This window comes from Macrobrachium nipponense, chromosome 13 (genome assembly GCF_015104395.2).
Source record: "Macrobrachium nipponense isolate FS-2020 chromosome 13, ASM1510439v2, whole genome shotgun sequence".
NCBI lineage: Eukaryota > Metazoa > Arthropoda > Malacostraca > Decapoda > Palaemonidae > Macrobrachium > Macrobrachium nipponense.
In genome coordinates, this window is record NC_087206.1 from 16584236 (window position 1) to 16606664 (window position 22429).

Here is a 22429-nt window from a genome sequence, read left to right on the forward strand (position 1 = left end):
CAACGTATCGACGTGCCATTGATTTTAGACCGTTTGGAAAGCAGCTGTTCTCTATGCGGTAGAATAAATGGAAAAAACTCTTCTTCGAGCATTCAATGGTCAAAGATTCATCGAGTTTTATGTTACTGATTTAGCTACGAAAGACTGACGGACAATTGAAGGATAAAATGTAAAATCATTTTGCACCTACACAAGATTCACTTTCCATATACACATACTCGTGCACGCATGAATGCGCACTTACACAGGCGTATGCAACATCAAATAGTAATTTTTTATAATCTACACGTTCTTTCTTAAAGAAAGTACCCTATAGTGCATTTACTTTACTAAGATCGCTGTGGTGTGGCTTGTACAGATATCATACGTTGCCGGCAAATTTTCATGTTATGGTAATCATATTAGCTTCACAGAGTCTACTGAAATTGTTTTCATTTCTTGAAATGTGATTCTTTGTTTGCATCAGATATTTTGAATATATCTTATTTCGTATATTCTTCGTTAACAGCTCGGTTTCATTAATGAAGATGAAGATATGGCATATTTTTTCCCCGGCGATGCCAGATCTGAGTTGAGGGACCTATGATTTTTAAGAGGATTTAAAAGGTCATGGTCAATATCATTAAAGGATACTCGCTCTCGATCACCCACTGTGAAAAGTATGGACAGCCCAGCCCAAGTGACTCCCGTACACGTCTTCACCCACCACCTGAGGCCAAGGAACTAGTCTATAATTTCGTGAAATACCTCATCTTACAAAAAAATCATGAAAGTCCCGTAACTGATGTTTCGAAGGCTATCCAGAGTTATAGTTATTGGTAACTTCTGGCTTTCACCATGTATTTTCCTTGGTATGAGGCTGCTAACCTCAACGTCCTTTTACAAGGATGATCGAAAGCATTATTGCTCAACGGCTTTTGTCATTACTTTGTGACCACCCGGCCTTAAGTACATGATAGATAGTTAGAGCTGTTGCGAACACTGTCTAATCAGTTATGTAGAACCAGAGCCAAGAAACTGACAAAAGAACCGGTGTTACTTTCTGGAACCATCTTTCCTCAAAGGTAGTAATAATGTTAAAAACAAACGTTTTGAAACTTTTAAGAAATAGTAATAACAATTAAAATAAACCATTTGCATTCGTCTTTGTGTATAAAGACGAATTTTGCATATAAAGAAATTACTTTAACTACATTCTGTACCGATTGTATTGATGCTTTTCCCTCGTTCTTTTCGTTATTTCGTAGTCATAGATAATAAACAAGATTACTTTTTACTTTTCTCCTTGTCCGGTTTTGTAAAATGTCAGAATATGTTACTATGGTAATAAAAAAGTCAACTTCAAAAGCTGGCGAGAAAATCTTCAGCATGTAATGTTTTACTGCAGAAGGAAGAACGGAAGGTCGCAGACACAGCTTAGCTTGAAAGGTCAAAGGTTATATTCAAGGGAAAAAATTCCCAATTGTTTGTGAAGTTCTGTCCCTCAAAGGACTCGGAGATCTGAGAAGTAAAGATTGATGCAAAAAGTTAATATTTTGACAAGTCTAGACGCCAGGGAGAGTCAATGCTATTACGTAGTAAAAGATACAACGTTACATGCCTAACAGTACTTTCAATTTAGGAGATATACATTTATCACAGATAACTATCCGTAAATACAATATACTCTTTACATTTAGGAGATATATATTTATCGAAGATACCCATCCGTCTACATAATATACTCTTTTAGTTTAGGAGATATTTATCGAAGATAACCATTCGTTTGCCTTATATACTTTTTTTAAATTTAGGAGTTATATATTTATCGAAGATAACCATCCGTCTATATAATATACTCTTTCAATTTTGGAGATATTATATACTTATCAAAGATATCCATCCATCTGTATAATATAATAAACTTTTAATTTTGGAGATATTATGTACCTGTCGAAGATAACCATCCATCTATACAATATACTCTTTAAATTTTGGAGATATATTTTTATTAAAGGTAACCATCCATCTATGTAATAAACAACCGCTGTCCACCGGCTGTTACGTGTTTGCTTGTGCAATAAGCTAATCTCATTTCACCTACGTTGATTTCACTGGGGGGTATCCTGTATCCAATGTCATTAACGTCGACTGAATATTCAGGACAACAAAATTATTCCCAACATCGTTCCTTTCTTTAGGCATAGGATGTCGAGATCCATTTTGGAAGAGTTAACAATAATGGTGTCTAGAAAAGGTAACTCTCTCTCTCTCTCTCTCTCTCTCTCTCTCTCTCTCTCTCTCTCTCTCTCTCTCTCTCTTTAAAGTTATTTTTTTCTGTTGTAATAAACAACTTTATCTTCACCGGAAGGCCGAAGAACCTACTCTATTCGCCAAGCCAGTTACCGTTTTGTGCAGTCTGTATTTAAGTGGCTTTCGTCCAAGACACCTGTGGTCACAATGGGAATATGTGGGGATCCCGGTTTTCGAGGATTTATAATCGCAACGGCAGTTCAGAACGTCTTCCTCCAAATCCTCGGTGCCATAGGTAGGTGTTGTATATCTTGCAGGTGCGAGATCACCGTCTCATTATTTCTCAATTGATGCCAAATGCTTCTTGAGGAGAGAGCGTATTCTTCCAATCTTCCAATCTGATATCGAAGTTAGTTATTAAATCCATTGTTGCCGCTTTGTGCATATTGATAGTATTTGGCTCTGTACCTTGAATAGTATTTCAAAAAGCATTTTAAGCTACTTTCATAAATAAACCTTCCATTTATGACTCGGTTGCGAACTTCGTACAACAATAACGGATGGGGTTCGGTAAGGCGCTTAGCTTTCACAATAATAATAATTTTGCAACCCGTGTCAAGAATGTCGAATATAATGTTGAGCTTGTTATTTTTTTCGGTATTCAGCAGGATGTTGCTGATGCAGTAACACTTCTAAACTAGAACTATCTGATAGGTTTATGTTGTGCAGCATTTACCACGTTCAATAGTTAAGCATTTTATAGTAAAGATTCATAGTGTGTCAATGGGCATCAATTTATTTATTTAAATGGATCTTCATTGGTATAATTGTCACTACGCTTACATTTTGCTCTCTACCTCTGTCTCTATCTCCAAAATGGCCATTATTTTCAATAACACCCGCAATGATAATAATAATAATGATAATAATAATAATGTAATAATATAACTACTCTTCGTAGTAGCCATGATTCCCATGACAAAAGTACTAACAGAAGATGGATGCCGGGTACCAACTCAAAAGAAAAGAGGCAACAAAATCAACCATCTGATGTTCATGGACGACATCAAGCTGTATGGTAAGAGCATCAAGGAAAATAGAATACCCATAATCCAGACTGGTAAGGATTTTATCTTGGGGACAATCAGGATTGGAGTTTGGAATAGAAAAAGAAAATGGCCGCCTTAGTTCCAGCATACAAAAAGGTGAGCAAAGTAACGAGAACTGAAACGGGTATAAAGCTACCAGATGGGAGCAACATCAAAACACATAGGATGAAGACAGGCTACAAACATACCATGGGTAATCAATGGGAAGGGAGGAGATATAAAACACCAAGAGATGAAGGACACGATCAGGAAAGAATATATGCAGGACTCAAGGCGATACTCAAGTCAAAACTCAATGCCGAAATATGATAAAAGCCATAAAACACATGGGCAGTGCCAAGTAATCAGATACAGCGCAGGCATAGTGGAATGGACGAAGGCAGAACTCCGCAGCATAGATCAAGAAAACCAGGAAACAAATGACAATACACAAAGCACTCAACCCAAGAGCAAAGTACGGACAGACTATACATAACACGAAAGGAAGGAGGGAGAGGACTACTAAGTATAGAGGACTGCGTCAACATCGAAAACAGAGCACTGGGGCAATATCTGAAAACCAGTGAAGACGAGTGGCTAAATTGTGCATGGAAGAAGGACTAATAAAAGTAGACGAAGACCCCAGAAAATATACAGAGACAGGAGAAAGACAGAAAGAACAGAGGACTGGCACAACAAACCAATGCACGGACACTACATAGACAGACTAAAGAACTAGCCAGCGATGACAATTGGCAATGGCTACAGAGGGAGAGCTAAAGAAGGAAACTGAAGGAATGATAACAGCGGCACAAGATCAGGCCCTAAAGAACCAGAATATGTTCAAAGTATGATAGATGGAAATAACATCTCTCCCATATGTAGGAAGTGCAATACGAAAAATGAAACCTAAACCACATAGCAAGTGAATGCCCGGCACTTGCACAGAACCAGTACAAAAAGAGGCATGATTCAGTGGCAAAAGCCCTCCACTGGAGCCTGTGCAAGAAACATCAGCTACCTTGCAGTAATAAGTGGTACGAGCACCAACCCTGAAGGAGTGATAGAAAACGATCAGGCAAAGATCCTCTGGGACTATGGTATCAGAACGGATAGGGTGATACGTGCAAACAGACCAGACGTGACGTTGATTGACAAAGTCAAGAAGAAAGTATCACTCATTGATGTCGCAATACCATGGGACACCAGAGTTGAAGAGAAAGAGAGGGAAAAAATGGATAAGTATCAAGATCTGAAAATAGAATAAGAAGGATATGGGATATGCCAGATGGAAATCGTACCCATAATCATAGGAGCACTAGGCACGATCCCAAGATCCCTGAAAAGGAATCTAGGAAAAACTAGAGGCTGAAGTAGCTCCAGGGACCTCATGCAGAAGAGTGTGATCCTAGAAAACGGCACACATAGTAAGAAAAGTGATGGACTCCTAAGGAGGCAGGATGCAACCCGGAACCCCACACTATAAATACCACCCAGTCGAATTGGAGGACTGTGAATAGAGCAAAAAAAAAAAATAAAAAAATAAAAAAAAAAAAAAAAAAAATAATAATAATAATAATAATAATAATAAGAAGAAGAAGAAGAAGAAGAAGAATATATGTAGAGACTCAAGGCGTTACTCAAGTCAAAACTCAACGCCAGAAATATGATAAAAGCCATAAACACATGGGCAGTGCCAGTAATCAGATACAGCGCAGGAATAGTCGAATGGACGAAGGCAGAACTCCGCAGCATAGATCAGAAAACCAGGAAACATATGACAATACACAAAGCACTACACACCCAAGAGCAAATACGGACAGACTATACATAACACGAAAGGAAGGAGGGAGAGGACTACTAAGTATAGAGGACTGTGTCACTCGAGAACGAGCACTGGCGCAATATCTGAAAACCAGTGAAGACGAGTGGCTAAAGAGTGCATGGGAAGAAGGACTAATAAAAGTAGACGAAGACCCAGAAATATACAGAGACAGAAGAAAGACAGACAGAACAGAGGACTGGCACAACAAACCAATGCACGGACAATACATGAAGACAGTCTAAAGAACTAGCCAGCGATGACAATTGGCAATGGCTAAAGAAGGAAACTGAAGGAATGATAACAGCGGCACAAGATCAGGTCCTAAGAACCAGATATGTTCAAAGAACGATAGACGGAAATAACATCTCTCCCATATGTAGGAAGTGCAATACGAAAAATGAAACCATAAACCACATAGCAAGTGAATGCCCGGCACTTGCACAGAACCAGTACAAAAAGAGGTATGATTCAGTGGCAAAGCCCTCCACTGGAGCTGTGCAAGAAACATCAGCTACCTTGCAGTAATAAGTGGTACGAGCACCAACCTAAAGGATGATAGAAAACGATCAGGCAAAGATCCTCTGGGACTATGGTATCAGAATGGATAGGGTGATACGTGCAAACAGACCAGACGTGACGTTGATTGACAAAGTCAAGAAGAAAGTATCACTCATTGATGTCGCAATACCATGGGACACCAGAGTTGAAGAGAAAGAGAGGGAAAATAATGGATAAGTATCAAGATCTGAAAATAGAAATAAGAAGGATATGGGATATGCCAGTGGAAATCGTACCCATAATCATAGGAGCACTAGGCACGATCCCAAGATCCCTGAAAAGGAATCTAGAGAAACTAGAGGCTGAAGTAGCTCCAGGACTCATGCAGAAGAGTGTGATCCTAGAAACGGCACACATAGTAAGAAAAGTGATGGACTCCTAAGGAGGCAGGATGCAACCCGGAACCCCACACTATAAATACCACCCAGTCGAATTGGAGGACTGTGATAGAGCAAAAAATAATAATAATAATAATAATAATAATAATAATAATAATAATAATAATAGTTTAACGAAATTTCAGCATAGGGGATGAAATTCAAGCATTTTCAGAATCATCGTTTCATTTCATTTTTGTAAAATTCCACCATTCACGTCTTTCCTTTACTTTCGCTTCCTCGTGTGTCTACTCATTTCCAGTATAATGTCTCATACTTCTAGTCCAGTAAGATTTGGGTATTTTAACTGTTTAGGTGCCCACAGATACCCAGCTGACACTATCGTGCACTATTCTACTCCAAGCCCACAGATGCCTAGTTGACACTGTCATGCACTATTCTACTCTGGGCCCACAGGTGCCCAACTGACACTATCATGCACTATTCTACTCCAAGCCCACAAATGCCAAGTTGACACTGTCAATCACTATTCTACTGTAGGCCCACAGATGCCCAGCCGACGCTATCTTGCACTATACTGTTCTAGGCCCACAGATGCCCAGCTGACACTATCATGCACTATTCTACCTTAGGCCCACTGATACCCAAATGGCAATATCATGCACTATTCTGCTGTGGCCTCACCGATGCCCAGCTGACTCCATCATGTACTATTCTGAACTGCGAGGCGGTGCAACGGGCATATCAATGTCCCATTCACTATTATCTCGTCTACTTACAGCTGTTTCTCACCCTCTCCTGCCATCTGACTTTTAAGCTTTCCTTTGAAGTCGACGAAATCTTTTAGGTATAATTTCGGTGTCATGCCATCACCGGTGTCACAGTATAGCCGTGCAAATTGCAAGAGACTAATGGATAAGTTTACTTTCGCGTGTGATTTCCGTCCATATGATTCACAAACCTTTACGTTCAAGTTCCTAACCAACAGATCCTATATCTAATTATCTACACGCACACATATATGTATATTTATGTATATATGTGGTTGTGAGTGGGTGTGTACTTACACTATGTAATTCCTCGTTGGACGAGTGGTTTTCGCGTTCGCCTACTAAACAAGTGGTCCGAAGTTCGATTATCGGCTCTGCCAACGCGGAATCAGAGGAATTTATTTCTGGTGATAGAAATTAATTTCTCGGTACAATGAGGTTCGGATTCCACAATAAACTGTAGGTCCCGTTACAAGGTAACCAAACCAATTGGTTCCTTGCCACGTAAAAATATGTAATCCTTCGGGCCAGCCGTAGGAGAGCTGTTAATCAGTTCAGTGGTCCAGTAAAACTAAGATATACTTAACTTTTTTACACCTATATGTTTTTAAAGATGGATATAATCAAAGCTTATAAAATATCATTCACATTCATGTCCCACTTTTTCTTTCAGTTAACGCGCTGAGCTTATGGTGTCTATGGAAATGCCGAAGAACTGGCAACGCCATAAAACTCCAGCTTGCTCTGGTCTTCATCCTGCTGTTCCTGTTAGCTACGGTGATCCTCCCGGGCGAAGGATGGATTAATTACCTCGACTTCTTTTGTCGGAGTGAAAAGATCAGAGACTCCACGACCATCTTTTTCCTCCTCGCATCCGGGTTCATTCTGCAGTTGGAGAGGATGAATATAAGCAGCGTGGCCATTTACAGGTAGGCGTGCACCTGGGTGGTTGTGTAAAAGAATTCCATGATTTGATCTTCTATGATAAGCAAATAACCACTCATCTTTTATTTTAGATTGAAGAGAGAACTTTTAATTTTTATCCTCTCTCTCTCTCTCTATGATGATACGTAGTATGGTTACATTGTGTGATAATGAGGCCTTGATATTTTCTGGTATAGTATGCTAACGAAGTAGTCCTGTGTGATTTGCGGTTGTTATATAGTATTTCTTAAAACAAATATGTAATTTTTTATTGCTTTTCATCTTATTTTGTGGCCTTATAGTCTCAACTTAATAATGTCATAAATTTTCCTACCCAATGTACTGCTAGAAACAAATGGTTATCTTTGTTATGTGGTGTTAGCAGCTTGTATGACCTAATGAGAGATTACTTCAGTTTGTTTGTATGTGTGCGTGTATGCAAGTTATGTCTCTTTAGGTGCCATGAGCGACTGAAGACATGATAAAATATTCTAATTATTGCACACAAAAAAAGGACTAGGACTAGGGGATACAGTGTTTATGAAGATTTCCATGACAAATGACTGCGTTGCTTAATGATGCCGAAATTATCCACGTTTATATATCTTTGACTCTCAGCATGACGCCAGTTTCTAAGGCCATAATTGCATGATAGTCAGGTAACAACATTTCTTACTTAGTTTATTGCATGAAGCAACTGATTCTCCTCCCAACATTGAATTGCTAACCTGAGTCCCCCTTCCTCTCTCTCTCTCTCTCTCTCTCGCTGATGTAAACTATAATTGTTATGGAGATATAGAAAGCATAAAAAGTTAGTTATAAGTATTGCAGCAGCCATATTTTTACAGGTTCATTGCAGTCAAGTTTCCTCAGCTATATAAACGGATGACTCAGGTGAAGGTGGTTGCAGCGTTGGAGGTCATAATCTTTATTTACATTTCTATCCCCTACCTCATAGGATTTACACAGGTAAGCATTCTATTTCTTTCGTCTTTGTACCTTGACACTCATTATGTTGTATATGAGACTTACCTATCATCTTTTATATCTTAATTACTTTGGATAGTCGAAAGCCTATGAACTTAAATGAAGAGGTTTCCACTGAATGTGAAAAACAAAATAGAAGCATAGAGGGTGAAATGCATAGAATTTACTTTATAAGGTTACATTTGACAAAATAGGATTAAATAAATATATAAATAAATAAATGGGTCTAGTCTGCATTTCGATGGATAGCCTTCAAGAGAACCAAATGTCATCGGCTCATAAGTCCAATAAACCCTATGGGATAGGGTGTAGCCTTGCAACCTCACCACTTAAATTCGTGCTAAAATGCTTTAAGGGAATGTCATCTCTGAGGAATAAAGAAAAAAACATACACACATCATATATATATATCTATATATATATATATCTTATATATATATATATATATATATATATATATATATATATATATATATATATATTGTTATGACCTTATTTACGGCCGTAATTTCAAGGGTTTTGGTCTCTACTCAGAATTTGCGGTCCGTAAAGAAAAATGCCACTTTGGAACAAAAGAACAAACATCAACAAAAGTTACAATATTTATTTACACAAAGAAAAAGGTAATGGTTGTTAAAAATAATAATCAAAATGAATATATAAAACAAGGAAAACCAACCTTCAGATCTTTAAAAGGTCGCCTACATGTAAATTGAACCCCTAAAGCAAGGAATGGGAAATTTTAAATATCATAACTTTAGGTAGGTACTATCTAATCACTGGCCTGATAAAGCAAGAGAAAATGAATGGAGAACTTAATATTATTCCTACCTAACACATACAAACTAACTTAAAGACTAAACTTGAGTTAAGTTAATAAACAATAAATTACAAAAATAACCTTACAAATTGATTCAAAGGAATAACCACGAGAGGCTTAGTGGATCATCTCATCAGGTCATACAAAGGTCCAGAAGACCGTACTGCAAACAGGGGCGTCTTAAATCGCTATAAAAATAACTCATACCTGTAGAAAGCCGCCCTACTTGTCTCCACGAGTTCCAAGAGCTCGCTGACCCTGATGAAAAGGGCCAATCTGCACAAGCTGCAACGCCTGTAGGCAACTCAAAGCACCACAGGAACTCCGAGGGTGGTAGCCTCCGAGAATCCGGGACGCCAATGGATCTCGCACGCCACAAACTGCACCGTTCTATGTAAGTACGGGCCAACTCATTCGGAATCCTTCCGACAAAGGAAGGAAGGGGCGTGGCTGGCGAATGCCGCAGGTGACAAACACCAGCGACCACACACAGGGCAGCGAAGGATTAAAGAAGCCGTGATCCAAATCTCCGTACAAAAGCGGCAGAAGTGACCTTAAATTCAGTGGTAAAGCGTCAGGCTGTGAGGAGGAACTCGAACTAACTCTGTCACGCATCACCACCCTTATGATGAAGCCTTCCACTCGAGTCAACACAGCTCATAGGAGAGAAAAGCAACGATTGTTAATAAGGCACTTCAGTAGTTCACTAATACAGAGGGAGAAGGTGGTAAACAAAACGCCTAAGAAAAACAAAGCAAACCTGCAAAATCATATGACTCCCTTACAGAGTTCATCAAACTAAGAAAGAGCTTAAATGGACGAGAAACGATACTAGCTTGTTAATAAACTTAACATAAAACAAGATCAAAAGGTTGGACACAACTATTAACAAATTATAATTAACAAATTATAATGAAATTACTTTAATCTAATACTTTTCTCGCCCTGCAAAAGTTTTTTTATCAAATAGAGTAAAAATTTTTTGCACAACCAAAAGAAACATTTAAAGCTTAAAATAGCACCAAACTTAAAAGTAAAGATAACCTTAATGTAAACATGCATAGGACTGTCTAATAAAGCACACACAATCGTGTATTACACATTCTGAAAAAAAAGGTCAGCATTAAATACACCTCAGTTATATGCTTAAACATACCAATATATAAACAGCCTAATTAAATACAAAGCCTGGAAATTTAAACAAATTAATCGAATATAATTCTTAAGCCAGCAACAAAATGTACTAAATCAGAAAATGATAAAGTTCTGAAATTCCAAAAGTTCTTGCTAAAATTAGAGTCATCACAAATGGCACAAAGAACTACCTATCAGCTAATAAGAAACTGACTAATATAGAACCGAATATTTCTTACAACTAATACTTGAACAAAACAAAAAAAAACTGGCAAAAGAAAATTACCATATAAATAAACGAAACAACCGAACAATGTCGGATCAAACCATAAAGTTAGAACTTGTCTTCACTGCAACTGAACAAGGAGAGAAACGAGCAGGGCGAAATAGGCAGGGGAAGACCAACAAAAGTAACACTTTACATCCTAGACAAGGTGTCCGGAATCTTATTATCAGATCCTTTAATATGCTTAATTAACAAGTTGAGTTCTTGCAGTTGCAAGGCCTAACGTAAAATCCTTCGGTTAGATCCTTTCATCCGTTCAATAAGCACTAACGGATTATGATCCATCTATACCTCCACTGGAAAAGAAAGATTGGTTAAGTATGGTTTAAAATGAGATATAGTGCGGATCAAGGCGCGAGCCTCTTTCTCGATAGTTGAATACTTACGCTCACTGTTAACTATTTGCTGTAGTAGGATACTGGGTACACCTCCTCGTCCTCACCTTTTTGAAAGAGAACGCCTCCAGTGCTTACATCCCTAGCGTCAACAGCAATTATAAATGGAGCTTGAAAATCTGGAGAAATCAAAATAGGTTTAGACATAAGAATAGTCTTAATTTTAATAAATGCTTCTTCACACTCGCAATGTCAGAAAAGTTCCTAACGAAGCTTCTATAGTAGCCCATCATACCAAACACCCTTCGAACTTCTCGGACATTGCACGGTCTCTTTAGATTATTTTCTCTGACCCATCAGGAAGCACCTCTGCCACCAAAGAAACCGATTCATACCCTGTTTCCAAACGATCAGATCTACTAGAGACATAAGGTTTCAGTCTGTTGATGTGAAAAATTCGACACTTTCGCTTGGTCCCGGGAGCTTCTATTTCATAAATAAGATCAGATAACTTCCTCAAAACCTTCCAAGGCCCCTTATACCTTGGTTCAAGGAAGTTATCCGAATCTGTACCCAACACCAAAACTAATTCCCCAAGCTCAAACGACCGTCCTCGAGTTTTCTTGTCATAATTGATTTTCATAGCAGCCTGAGAGCTAGCTAAATTCTCTAAAGCAAACTTCCAGGCATTAGAAAGTTTTCCTCTAAGACCAGAAACAAATTCACCCACGTTCGTCTCCTTCATTCAATCAGATTCCAAAACTTCATATAAAATTTCCAAAGGTCCCAGTATTTTATGTCCAAAGACTAATTCAAAAGGAGCGACGCCCCTGGGTGAATTTGGGCGACTTCTAAGAGCAAAGATAGCAAAAGGAAGACCCTTATCCCATTCCTCTCCATGCTCATAACAAAATCTCTTTAAAATTGATTTAAGGATTTGATGGAATCTTTCCACCACTCCCTGACTCTTGGATGGTAAGGAGAACTAGTAGTGTGCAGAATGGCCAGATCTGCACACTTACTTCGAAATTCATTACTAGTAAAATTAGTTCCACAATCAGTTTGGATCTTACGAGGGATTCAATACCTCGAATAGAAAATTACCAACTGCTCAAACACAACCTTAGATGTGACTTTCTTCATGGGAATAGCTTCGGGAAATTGTGAGCCCGATCGATCACAGTCAGTAGTTAGGCAAAGGTCCTATTATATCAACTACCAGCTCATTAAATGGCTCCCCAATAGCTGGTATGGGATATAAAGGTGCTTTTACAATTGTCTGATTAGGTTTACCTACCACTTGGCACACCGGACATTCTTTTAACATATTGTTTCACTGGCGATTTCATTCCTGGCCACCAAAAACATTTAGCCAACCTTCCAGACACAAAAATGACCAGAGAATGAATCATCATGAGATAAATTTAATATTTGTCTCTGAAATTAAGGCGGCACTACTATTTGCTCAATACGGGACATTTGGAGATCATTAGCAACTAGGGGACGAGTCACCCTATATAATATGTCCCTTTTTACCCAGAATCGAGGCTTCGTCAAGTCAGAAGTATCACCGAAATTAAAATTAATCTCTCTCTTCTGGGCTTCAATTAAGCTGCTCGATCCCAATCAGGAATTACATTATCACTACTTACTACACTACTTACTACAGACCCGGGTCTTCCTACATCTACGTTTACCTCTAAACTATTCAAATTTAACTCCTCATTATTATCTAATAAGTCTGCAGCTCTTGCTGCAGCTCTAGTTGTAACTGCTACTGGACACTTATTGATTGACAATATTTGGAATAATTCCTGGCCATCACTATTAACCATATCATTTCCTAATATGCCTAAATTCCAGCTATAGGAACTCTCTCGACAACGGCCAACTCTGTCTTTCCATAATATCCGGGGAATGGCAACATTATCTCTGCTAAAGGAGCTGAAACTATTGTGTTCAGGACACCTTCCAGAACAATAAAGTTCCCTGAATACTTCACCAAACCTTTTAAACTGCTTTCCAGCACTAACGACAGAGCAGACCCTGTATCTCTCAAAAACTTAACTTCAATAATGACAGAATTATATATTACTTTACCAGGCCATATGTATTTATCATATTTCAGTCATTCCTATGGATTATTATTTCCATCTCCGGGCGCAATATTACCACCACTACCACTATTTATTATGGGTAATTTTACGTCAGGAGATGCACTTGGCATTAAAGCCACAGGATTATTCCTTTGAAGATAATTTTCTCTGGCATGACACTGAGCATGGAAATGACCGGGTTTGTTACACCAGAAAAAAATCTTCATATTACTGTTTCTTGTCCCAGAACTACTTCCTTTGGAAAATACACAAGTACCAGGTTTCCTCGTGTATTTTCCATTCTTACTACTTGGGAAAATATTCTGGGCCACAGAATTGCCTGAACCTGTTCTATGGGTCAAGAAAAATTCGTCAGCCACTTGAGCTGCCTTACCTAGATTAGTGGCCTTTACTTCTTCCAAATAAATTTTCAGTTCTTTGGAGCAAGATTTCTTAAACTCTTCCAAAAGCATGAGTTCTCTCAAGGAAGAAAAAGTGACAACTTGACGACTCTTCAAACTGTTCCTCCTTGAACCTAGCGAATTCTACATAAGATAATGATGGATGCTTATTAAAGTTTCTAAACTTTAACCTGTATGCTTCAGGGACCAAATCATAGGCTTTTGAAATTAGTGCCTTTACCTAATGATAATCCCTGGCTATCCCCTCCTCAAAGGCATTATATACCTGGATTACCTTGCCCACCAATTTACACTGAATCAACACTGTCCACATCTCTGGTGGCCAAGACAACCGAGCAGACGCCCTCTGAAAGGCCTTGAAGAATTCAGGAACATTTTTCATAAAAAATGGGGACCAATTTTAATGCAGCCCCAATATTAAACCTATCAGACTGACCACCTCATGGGGTGCTAAATTGGTTAGGAGCCCCCTGTAACCTAGCCACTTCCAAATTAAGGTTGGCCATCTCTATCTCATGCCTCCTCACCCTCTCGTTCTCTGCATGCTCCAATTTTAACAACTATTTTTTTTACAAATTAAATCATATTCCTGAATTTCATTTGAATCAATTTACCGGAACCATAGGAACTGCTGGGCCTAAATTCTCTTCAATCAAGAAAGGGTTTGTGGTTATATTTCCTCTTGGCAGCAAATTGGCTGGACCTTCATAAATGATTCCAGTCTGAGTAGGATCATCAAATAACGAAAAACCTGCACCACCACTAATGCCATTATCATCTGCAACTACCATATCATCATTTCCTAATTCACTACCTTTATCACTAATATATTCCCCAACTAACCCTTCAGCCTCAGCAAAACCTTGCATAACACTGTTCTTTACCATTATTAGTAACTTCCTCTCTGTATCAGTCATTTTGAACGGAATACCCAGCCACCTAGCACAACTAACCAGATACTCTTTACCTAATATTGGTAAATGCCTAATACAATCGTCAGACCCTAAGAACTCTGCAGGACTAAACTCAAAGTCTTCCAAATTATCCATAGTGTTAGGAGAGAAAGGTATATCCACAAATAAATACTATAATCTCCACTGAGGAGTGTCCCAAAGTCCCAATTACTGTGTACACCTGAGCGCAAATCCTGTCACTGTCGCCAGATTGTTACGACCTTATTCATGGCCGTAATTTCAAGGGTTTTTGTCTCTATTCAGAATTTGCGGTTAGTAAAAAAACTGTAACAGAAACTTAGGAACAAAAGAACAAACATCTCAACAAAAGCTACAATATTTATTTACATAAAAGAAAAAGGTAATGGTTGACAAAAATCATAATCAAAATGAATATATAAAAAAAGGGAAAACCAACCTTAAGATCTTTAAAAGGTCACCTACAGCTAAATTGAACCCTAAACCCAGGAATAGGAAATTTTAAATATCATAACTTTAGGTAGGTACCTTCCAATCACTGGCCAGATAAAGCTAACCTAAGAAACTAAGTTAGGCAAAAGGAAGCAAGAGAAAATATTTGGGAAACTTAATATTATTTCTACGTAACACATACAAACTAACTTAGACGCTAAACTTAAGTTAATAAACAATAAATTACAAAAATAACCTTACAAATTGATTCAAAGGAATAACCACGAGTGGCTTAGTGGATCATCTCATCAGGCTATACAAAGGTCCTGCAAACAGGGGCGAGCAAATCTACAGGTACCCAGCGATCCACGATCGTTTTAAATAGCTATAGAAATATCTCATACCTGTAGAAAGCCGCCCTACTTGTCTCCACGAGTTCCAAGAACTCACTGACGCTGATGAAAAGGGTCAATCTGCACAAGCTGCAATGCCTGTAGGCAACTCAAAGCACCACAGGAACTCCGAGGGTGGTAGCCACCGAGAATCCGGGACGTCAACGGATCTCGCACGCCACAAACTGCACCGTTCCATGTAAGTATACGGGCCAACTCGTTCGGAATCCTGCCGATGGAGGAGGGAAGGGGCGTGGCTGGCGAATGCCGCGGGTAACTAACACCAGCGACCACACACAGGGCAGCGAAGGATTAAAGAATCCGTGATCCAAATCTCCGTACAAAAACTGCAGAAGTGACCTAACATTCAGTGGTAAAGCGTCAGGCTGTGAGGAGGAACTCGAACTAACTCTGTCACGCATCACCACCCTTATGATGAAGCCTTCCACTCGAGTCAACACAGCAAATAGGAGAGAGAAACAACGATCGTTAATAAGGCACTTCAGTAGTTCACTAATACCGAGAGAGAAGGTAGTAAACAAAACGCCTAAGAAAAACAAAGCAAAACTGCAAAATCATACAACTCCTTTACAGAGTTCATCAAACTAAGACAGAACTTAAATATACGAGAAACGATACTAGCTTGTTAATAAACTTAACCTAAAACAAGATCAAAACGTTGGACACAATTATTAACAAATTATAATTAACAAATTATAATGAAATAACTTTAATCTAAACGTATATATATATATATATATATATATATATTATATATATATATATATATTAGATTATATGATATATATATATATATATATATATATATATATATATATATATACATACATATATATATATATTAATTATATAGATATATATATATATATATATATATATATATATTATACATACTTACATATATATATTATACGACATACATATATATATTATATATATATATACGTAATATATATATATATATATATATATATCTAATATATATAGATATATATATATATATATATATATATATATATATATATATATATATATATATATATATATATATATATATATATATATAATATATATATATATATATATATATATATATATATATATATTATATATATATATCTATATATATATACGTATCTCTATATATTATATCTATATATATATATATATATATCTTATATATATATATATATATGTATGTATGTAAATAAATATAATATGTATGTATGTATAATACTATATATATATATAATAATATATATATAGTATATATATATGTTATGTATATATCTATATATATATATATATATATATATATATATATATATATATATATATATAATGACTGGTAAAAATGTTCTGTAACAACAGAATTCCATCTAATAAAAGGAGCCCATAAAAACACCAAAATGTAGAGAGAAAAGTACTATATTTCAGAGACTGCTGTCTCTCTCTTCAGGTATATCTATATATATCTATAGTATATATATATATCAATATTAATAGTATATATATAATATATATGTATATATATAAAGTTATAATAATGATTTTTTATATAATAATATATGTAATATATATATATGATATATAATTATATATTTATGAAAATTAAATAAATATATAAATAAACACATATATACATACATATTAACCCTTAAACGCTGAATGGACGTATTAAACGTCGAGTCAAAATGTCTCCCGTATGCCGAATGGACGTACCATACGTCGACTCAAAAAAGTTTTTTTTTAAATTCGCGAAAAAATACTTATAGGCCTACCCAGCCAAAAACTTTTAAATCACGCGCCTTGGGGATGCTGGGAGTTCACGGATCAAGGCGTTCTTTGTTTACAATCGTTACGCAGGCGCGCAAGCGCGAATTTCTTTCTTATCACACTAAAAAATATCAGTGACACATCTCAAAAATTATTTTGTCACTTTGACATAATTTTTGCACCATTTTAAATTATCCGTTACATGAAGTATTAAATATGAATATGTGCGCAATTTCATTTAGAATACAACAAAAAAATACTCATGATTGTAGCTTTTATCAGTTTTGAAATATTTTCATATAAATAACGATAAGTGCAAAAATTTCAACCTTTGGTCAACTTTGACTCTACCGAAATGGTCGAAAAACGCAATTGTAAGCTAAAACGCTTAAATTGTAGTAATATTCAGCTATTTACCTTAATTATGCAACAAATTGGAAGTCTCTAGCACAATATTTCGATTTATGGTGAATTTATGAAAAAACTTTTTCCTTACGTCCGCGTGGTAACTCTTCCGAAAAAAATCATACATGCGATTGTGGTAATGTTTGCACCATTTTAAAATTAGCCGTTACATGAAGTTTTATATATTGAAATGTGCGCAATTTCATGCACAATACAACTAAAAACAACCCATGGTTGTAGCTTTTACCAGTTTTGAAATATTTTCATATAGAAAATGATAAGTGACAAATTTTCAACCTTTGGTCAATTTTGACTCTACCGAAATGGTCGAAAAACGCAATTGTAAGCTAAAACGCTTATATTTTAGTAATACTCAATCATTTACCTTCATTTTGTAATAAATTGGAAGTCTCTAGCACAATATTCGATTTATGGTGAATTTATGAAAAAATAACATTTTCCTTACGTCCGTGCGGTAAACTCTTCCGAAAAAATCATACATGCGATTGTGGTAATGTTTGCACCATTTTAAATTACATGGAGCCGCCCCGCCGAGGGGGGAACCTTGGCCCAATATCCCCCCTCGCCCCACCGCCCTAAACACTCCCGCCTTTTGGCCCACGCCTCACTGCCCCTGCCCCTTGCCCAACGCCACACCCCCCGCTGCTGTGCCCGCCGTTAGCTGATAAAGTTTTATATATGACAAAATGTGCGCAATTTCATGTAGAATACAACAAAAAATAATTGACGGTTGTAGCTTTTCTCATTTTTGAAATATTTGCATATAAATCACGATTAATAGAAAAAAAACCACGTTCGGTCAACTTTGACTCTACCAAAATGGTCGAAAAACGCAATTGTAAGCTAAAAATCTTATATTTTAGTAATATTCAATCATTTACCTTAATTTTGCAACAAATTGTAAAGTCTCTAGCACAATATTTCGATTTATGGTGAATTTATGAAAAAACTTTCCTTCCCTCCGCGCGCGGATTCTCCGCCATAAATCTTTGAATTGTGTACATCGCATTCTCGGAAAATTTGCTCCGTTTCATATTAGGCATTTCATAGAGTTTTATATATGAAAATGTGCGCAATTTCATGTAGAATAAAAGGAAAAATATTTGAAGGTTGTAGCTTCTCTAATTTCCGAAATAATTGCATATAAAAAAAACATTATAAAAGAAATTCGACATTTGGTCATTTTTAACTCGTCGGAAATGGTCGAAAACTGCAATTGTAAGCTAAAACTCTTACAGTATCGTAATATTCCATTATTTAACTTCATCTTGAAACAAATTCGAAGTCTCTATAACAATATTTAGATTTATGGTGAATTTTAAAAAAAAATATTTTTTTACGTCCGCTCGTTACGAATTCATGCATCATTTTGTGATAATATTTTCTCTGTGTTGCTTTTATCGTTTTACAATGTGTTATATACCAGAACGATCGCAATTTATTTTAAATTGCAACGAAAAAAAAATAATTTGTTACCTTTAACCGTTTTGCTCACAGCGCGATTTGAATACAATTATATAGGAAATTTCGTTTTTGCGCTATCATATATCGCATTATTTATATATGATAATGATAATTTTGATCATTTCTGATGGTTGCATACGAAAAATGAACTCTTAATCTTCAAAACTAAGCGCACTGTGATTTTTTGAAAAAATTATTTTTTCCACTTCCGTGCTCACTCCAAACCGGCCACGTCATTCGGGAGAGGTTTTGATTTTTACCGCTTCGGCATTTAAGGGTTAACCACATACATACATATTAACCTCTATAATGACTAATAGGAACAATACTTTTTTTACTTCACAGCCAATGACGGTGGCCAGATTCGAAGACGGGAACCAGTACGTTAAGTTCGGGCAGAGAAATTCTACTGTTGCCAAGGTTGTTTATAGGATGTATGCTTACAATTTCCTGATCCCATTCCTGATAACGTTAACAGCTTATTCACTGATGGCTGTCATAGTAAGTAAGGTGATTAATGAGCAATTATATTAGTTAGTTTGAAAAAATGATAGGCTGAGCTTTATGAAAGTAATACTGTAATCTCTAGTTTGTGTAATTATTTTTGGAGTAATATGATCATCTCAGATTCGATTCAAATTCGTTCTGGCATTTGCCTTCAGATTATCAGAATAAGCAATCTGCATCCAGCGCAGAATCAGGAACAAATGAAAATAACACCTGTGTTGGTCTCTTCCAGATTCTCTATCAGAAATTCAAAACCAAGACCTTGGGGCAAACAGACCACGTGACCTTCACAATACAGCTGATTATCCTGATCGATCTTGTGCTGGACGCCCCCCATGCCATCGCTCACTTCACGAGAGCCAAGCGTTCCAACATGACGATCGTCCACATGGTTTTCCACATGCACCTGATAATTGACCCTCTCATCTTCCTCTTCTTGAATCCACACAACAGGCGGGTCGTCGTGGAAACTGCGAGAGGCTCACTTCCTCAAAGGTTCGCTGCTTACTTGCCACCAGCTACGGCAAGTACCAACACCGGTACTCCTCCGAAGGACAGTCATCCAATGCTGAATTCACCCACGCCCCACACCCGCCGCAAGTACGAAATAAATAGGCCGGTTGATGAAAATTCGCTGATACTTCAAAAAGTAGGAAACCCCCCGAATGCTGGCAAATATAAGTATCAAGAGGATAAAAGGGACCGGCCGAACACACTGGGAGTATCACAGCTTGATAAAGCAGACGATGGCATGTCAAATATTCCACTAACGCCATTGGATGATGCCCTAAAAAGGTTTGATGGAGGACAGCCTTAGAATTATTTATACTTCACTGAATTGTTGTATCAGCAGTATAAGGGTATTTATTCGATAAGTATAACATTGTAGCTTATATCGAAGATTAAAATAGTTTGCTACAATGAAAATTGAAAAAAAAACTGGAATTATTCCTTCATATTGTGATGTAAACAATGGAATTTTGACTCATAAGATATAATTTTCATGAGAATTTTATATGAACTTCTACACCCTTTACAGTATTGCTAAATAAACAATGTGCAACCTACTAACAGTAATTTATTTCTTGAGATATCGATCAGAACTTTCAGTGCTACTTCTAGAAAAAAGTAATTTACCACCATTTTTTAGCCTCAATTATTTTAAAAGTCGCTCTTTTAAAATATGTAAAATTTTTTCAACGTAATTTTCAAGGGTACCTTTGAACTGGAAGGCCTTGATGATTCGACATAGATTATAATTTGAAAAAATTGCTTCTTTCAGTAAACGGTCAAATACCGAACGATGATTGATGATTTAAGTAGTTATTGTTTATAAAATCAATTTTAAACAATAAGAAATATCGTCTTCGGTTAATAAGCTACACTTTTAGTATTCCAGAAATGGCCAAGTGCCAAATGACGACTGACATTTCAGTTAAGAGTGTTGTTTAAAGAACCTATTTAAACAGGTATACAATACCGTCCAAGGTTAACAAGCTCCACTTTTAAGACTTGCTGTCGTCGAACTCTGATCACCCTCTCTCTCTCTCTCTCTCTCTCTCTCTCTCTCTCTCTCTCATTTTGCTGTCCTTTTTGACAATATTTTCACAAATTTTTCTTAAATCATATGCTAAACGAAATGTTTTCCTTTTAATGGTTAAGTTCTGAATTGCCACTCTAGATGATCCTTATTAAGGAACCTAATGACCTGAGTAATTCTGCCCCATTGTTTTAAGTATACGTCAACTCCCCATAGTTCTCCCTTTAGTTTTCTCCATAGTTTTCTCCGTAGTTGCTCTATGGCGTCTAAGACTCCGTCCACAGCAACAACAGGCAGGTAGCAACAAAGCCTTAGGCCGCCACTGTGAATCAATAATCATTTCCATGTCTGTTAATTTTCATAAAAATAACTGTGCAGGAAGGGCCTGGTGTAAATGATATGGTTATGAAGAGAGGAGCAGTTGTTCTTGGTATGGAGAGTATAGTTGCATTGTTTAGCGAGATAATTTGGTAGTGTCTTAATGTCTGTATATTCGAAAATATTGAATGGAGGTTTGAGCGTTTTTGTTTATTTCTTTGAAGGGTGTATTCAGGTGTAAATGGTGGTATTGTCTGTTTTGTGTAGTTCTCTAATTATGAATTCCTTTATTCATTATTTGACTTCAAAACGCAAAACAAAGAGAGAGAGAGAGAGAGAGAGAGAGTAAAAATTGTGTAAATTGTCTGAACATGGAACGTTCGCAAGTTATGGCTGTTTGAAGAGACCACGAAGTACTTAACTTGCCTTTTGTGTATGTAAGAATAAACAAGAGGAATTATTGTTTTAATTTGCAAAACAGTGATTATATCTGAATGAATATAATATTGTACTAAATGTATTTCTCGATTACTTCTGAAAAAAAGAACTGCAGGAAATTCAGGAATATTTCAGTGACTGTCGGTGAACAGTGTCTTAAAAGAATTTGACAGGAAAACTAAGTTCTGAAGCATGTGTTAATAATGACTTTATTTTTTCTGCATCTAAATTAAAACAATAAATACAACATCCCTTGAGTAACTGAATAAGCATGTAAACAATACTTTTATATAATTCTAGACTTGGGAAACCTTTACCCAAAATCGCAGTCATCTTCCTTGGCCCTTGATTAAAATGAGAGATTCTTA

General features: G+C 36.7%; 1 protein-coding gene across 2 annotated transcripts; it reads left to right on the forward strand.

The window, feature by feature from the left end:
- Positions 1–2367: 2367 nt before the first annotated feature.
- Positions 2368–22429, forward strand: LOC135225663 (uncharacterized). 2 transcript variants are annotated; one of them, XM_064265002.1, is made up of 5 exons: positions 2368–2527; positions 7485–7740; positions 8584–8704; positions 19604–19768; positions 19998–22429. In XM_064265002.1, the coding sequence occupies exons 1-5, from the start codon at positions 2440–2442 to the stop codon at positions 20580–20582; spliced, it is 1215 nt and encodes a 404-aa protein (XP_064121072.1). In that variant the 5' UTR covers positions 2368–2439; the 3' UTR covers positions 20583–22429. The 2 variants fall into 2 exon arrangements, with proteins under 2 accessions (XP_064121072.1, XP_064121073.1); XM_064265003.1 differs by having other exon boundaries at positions 19604–19759.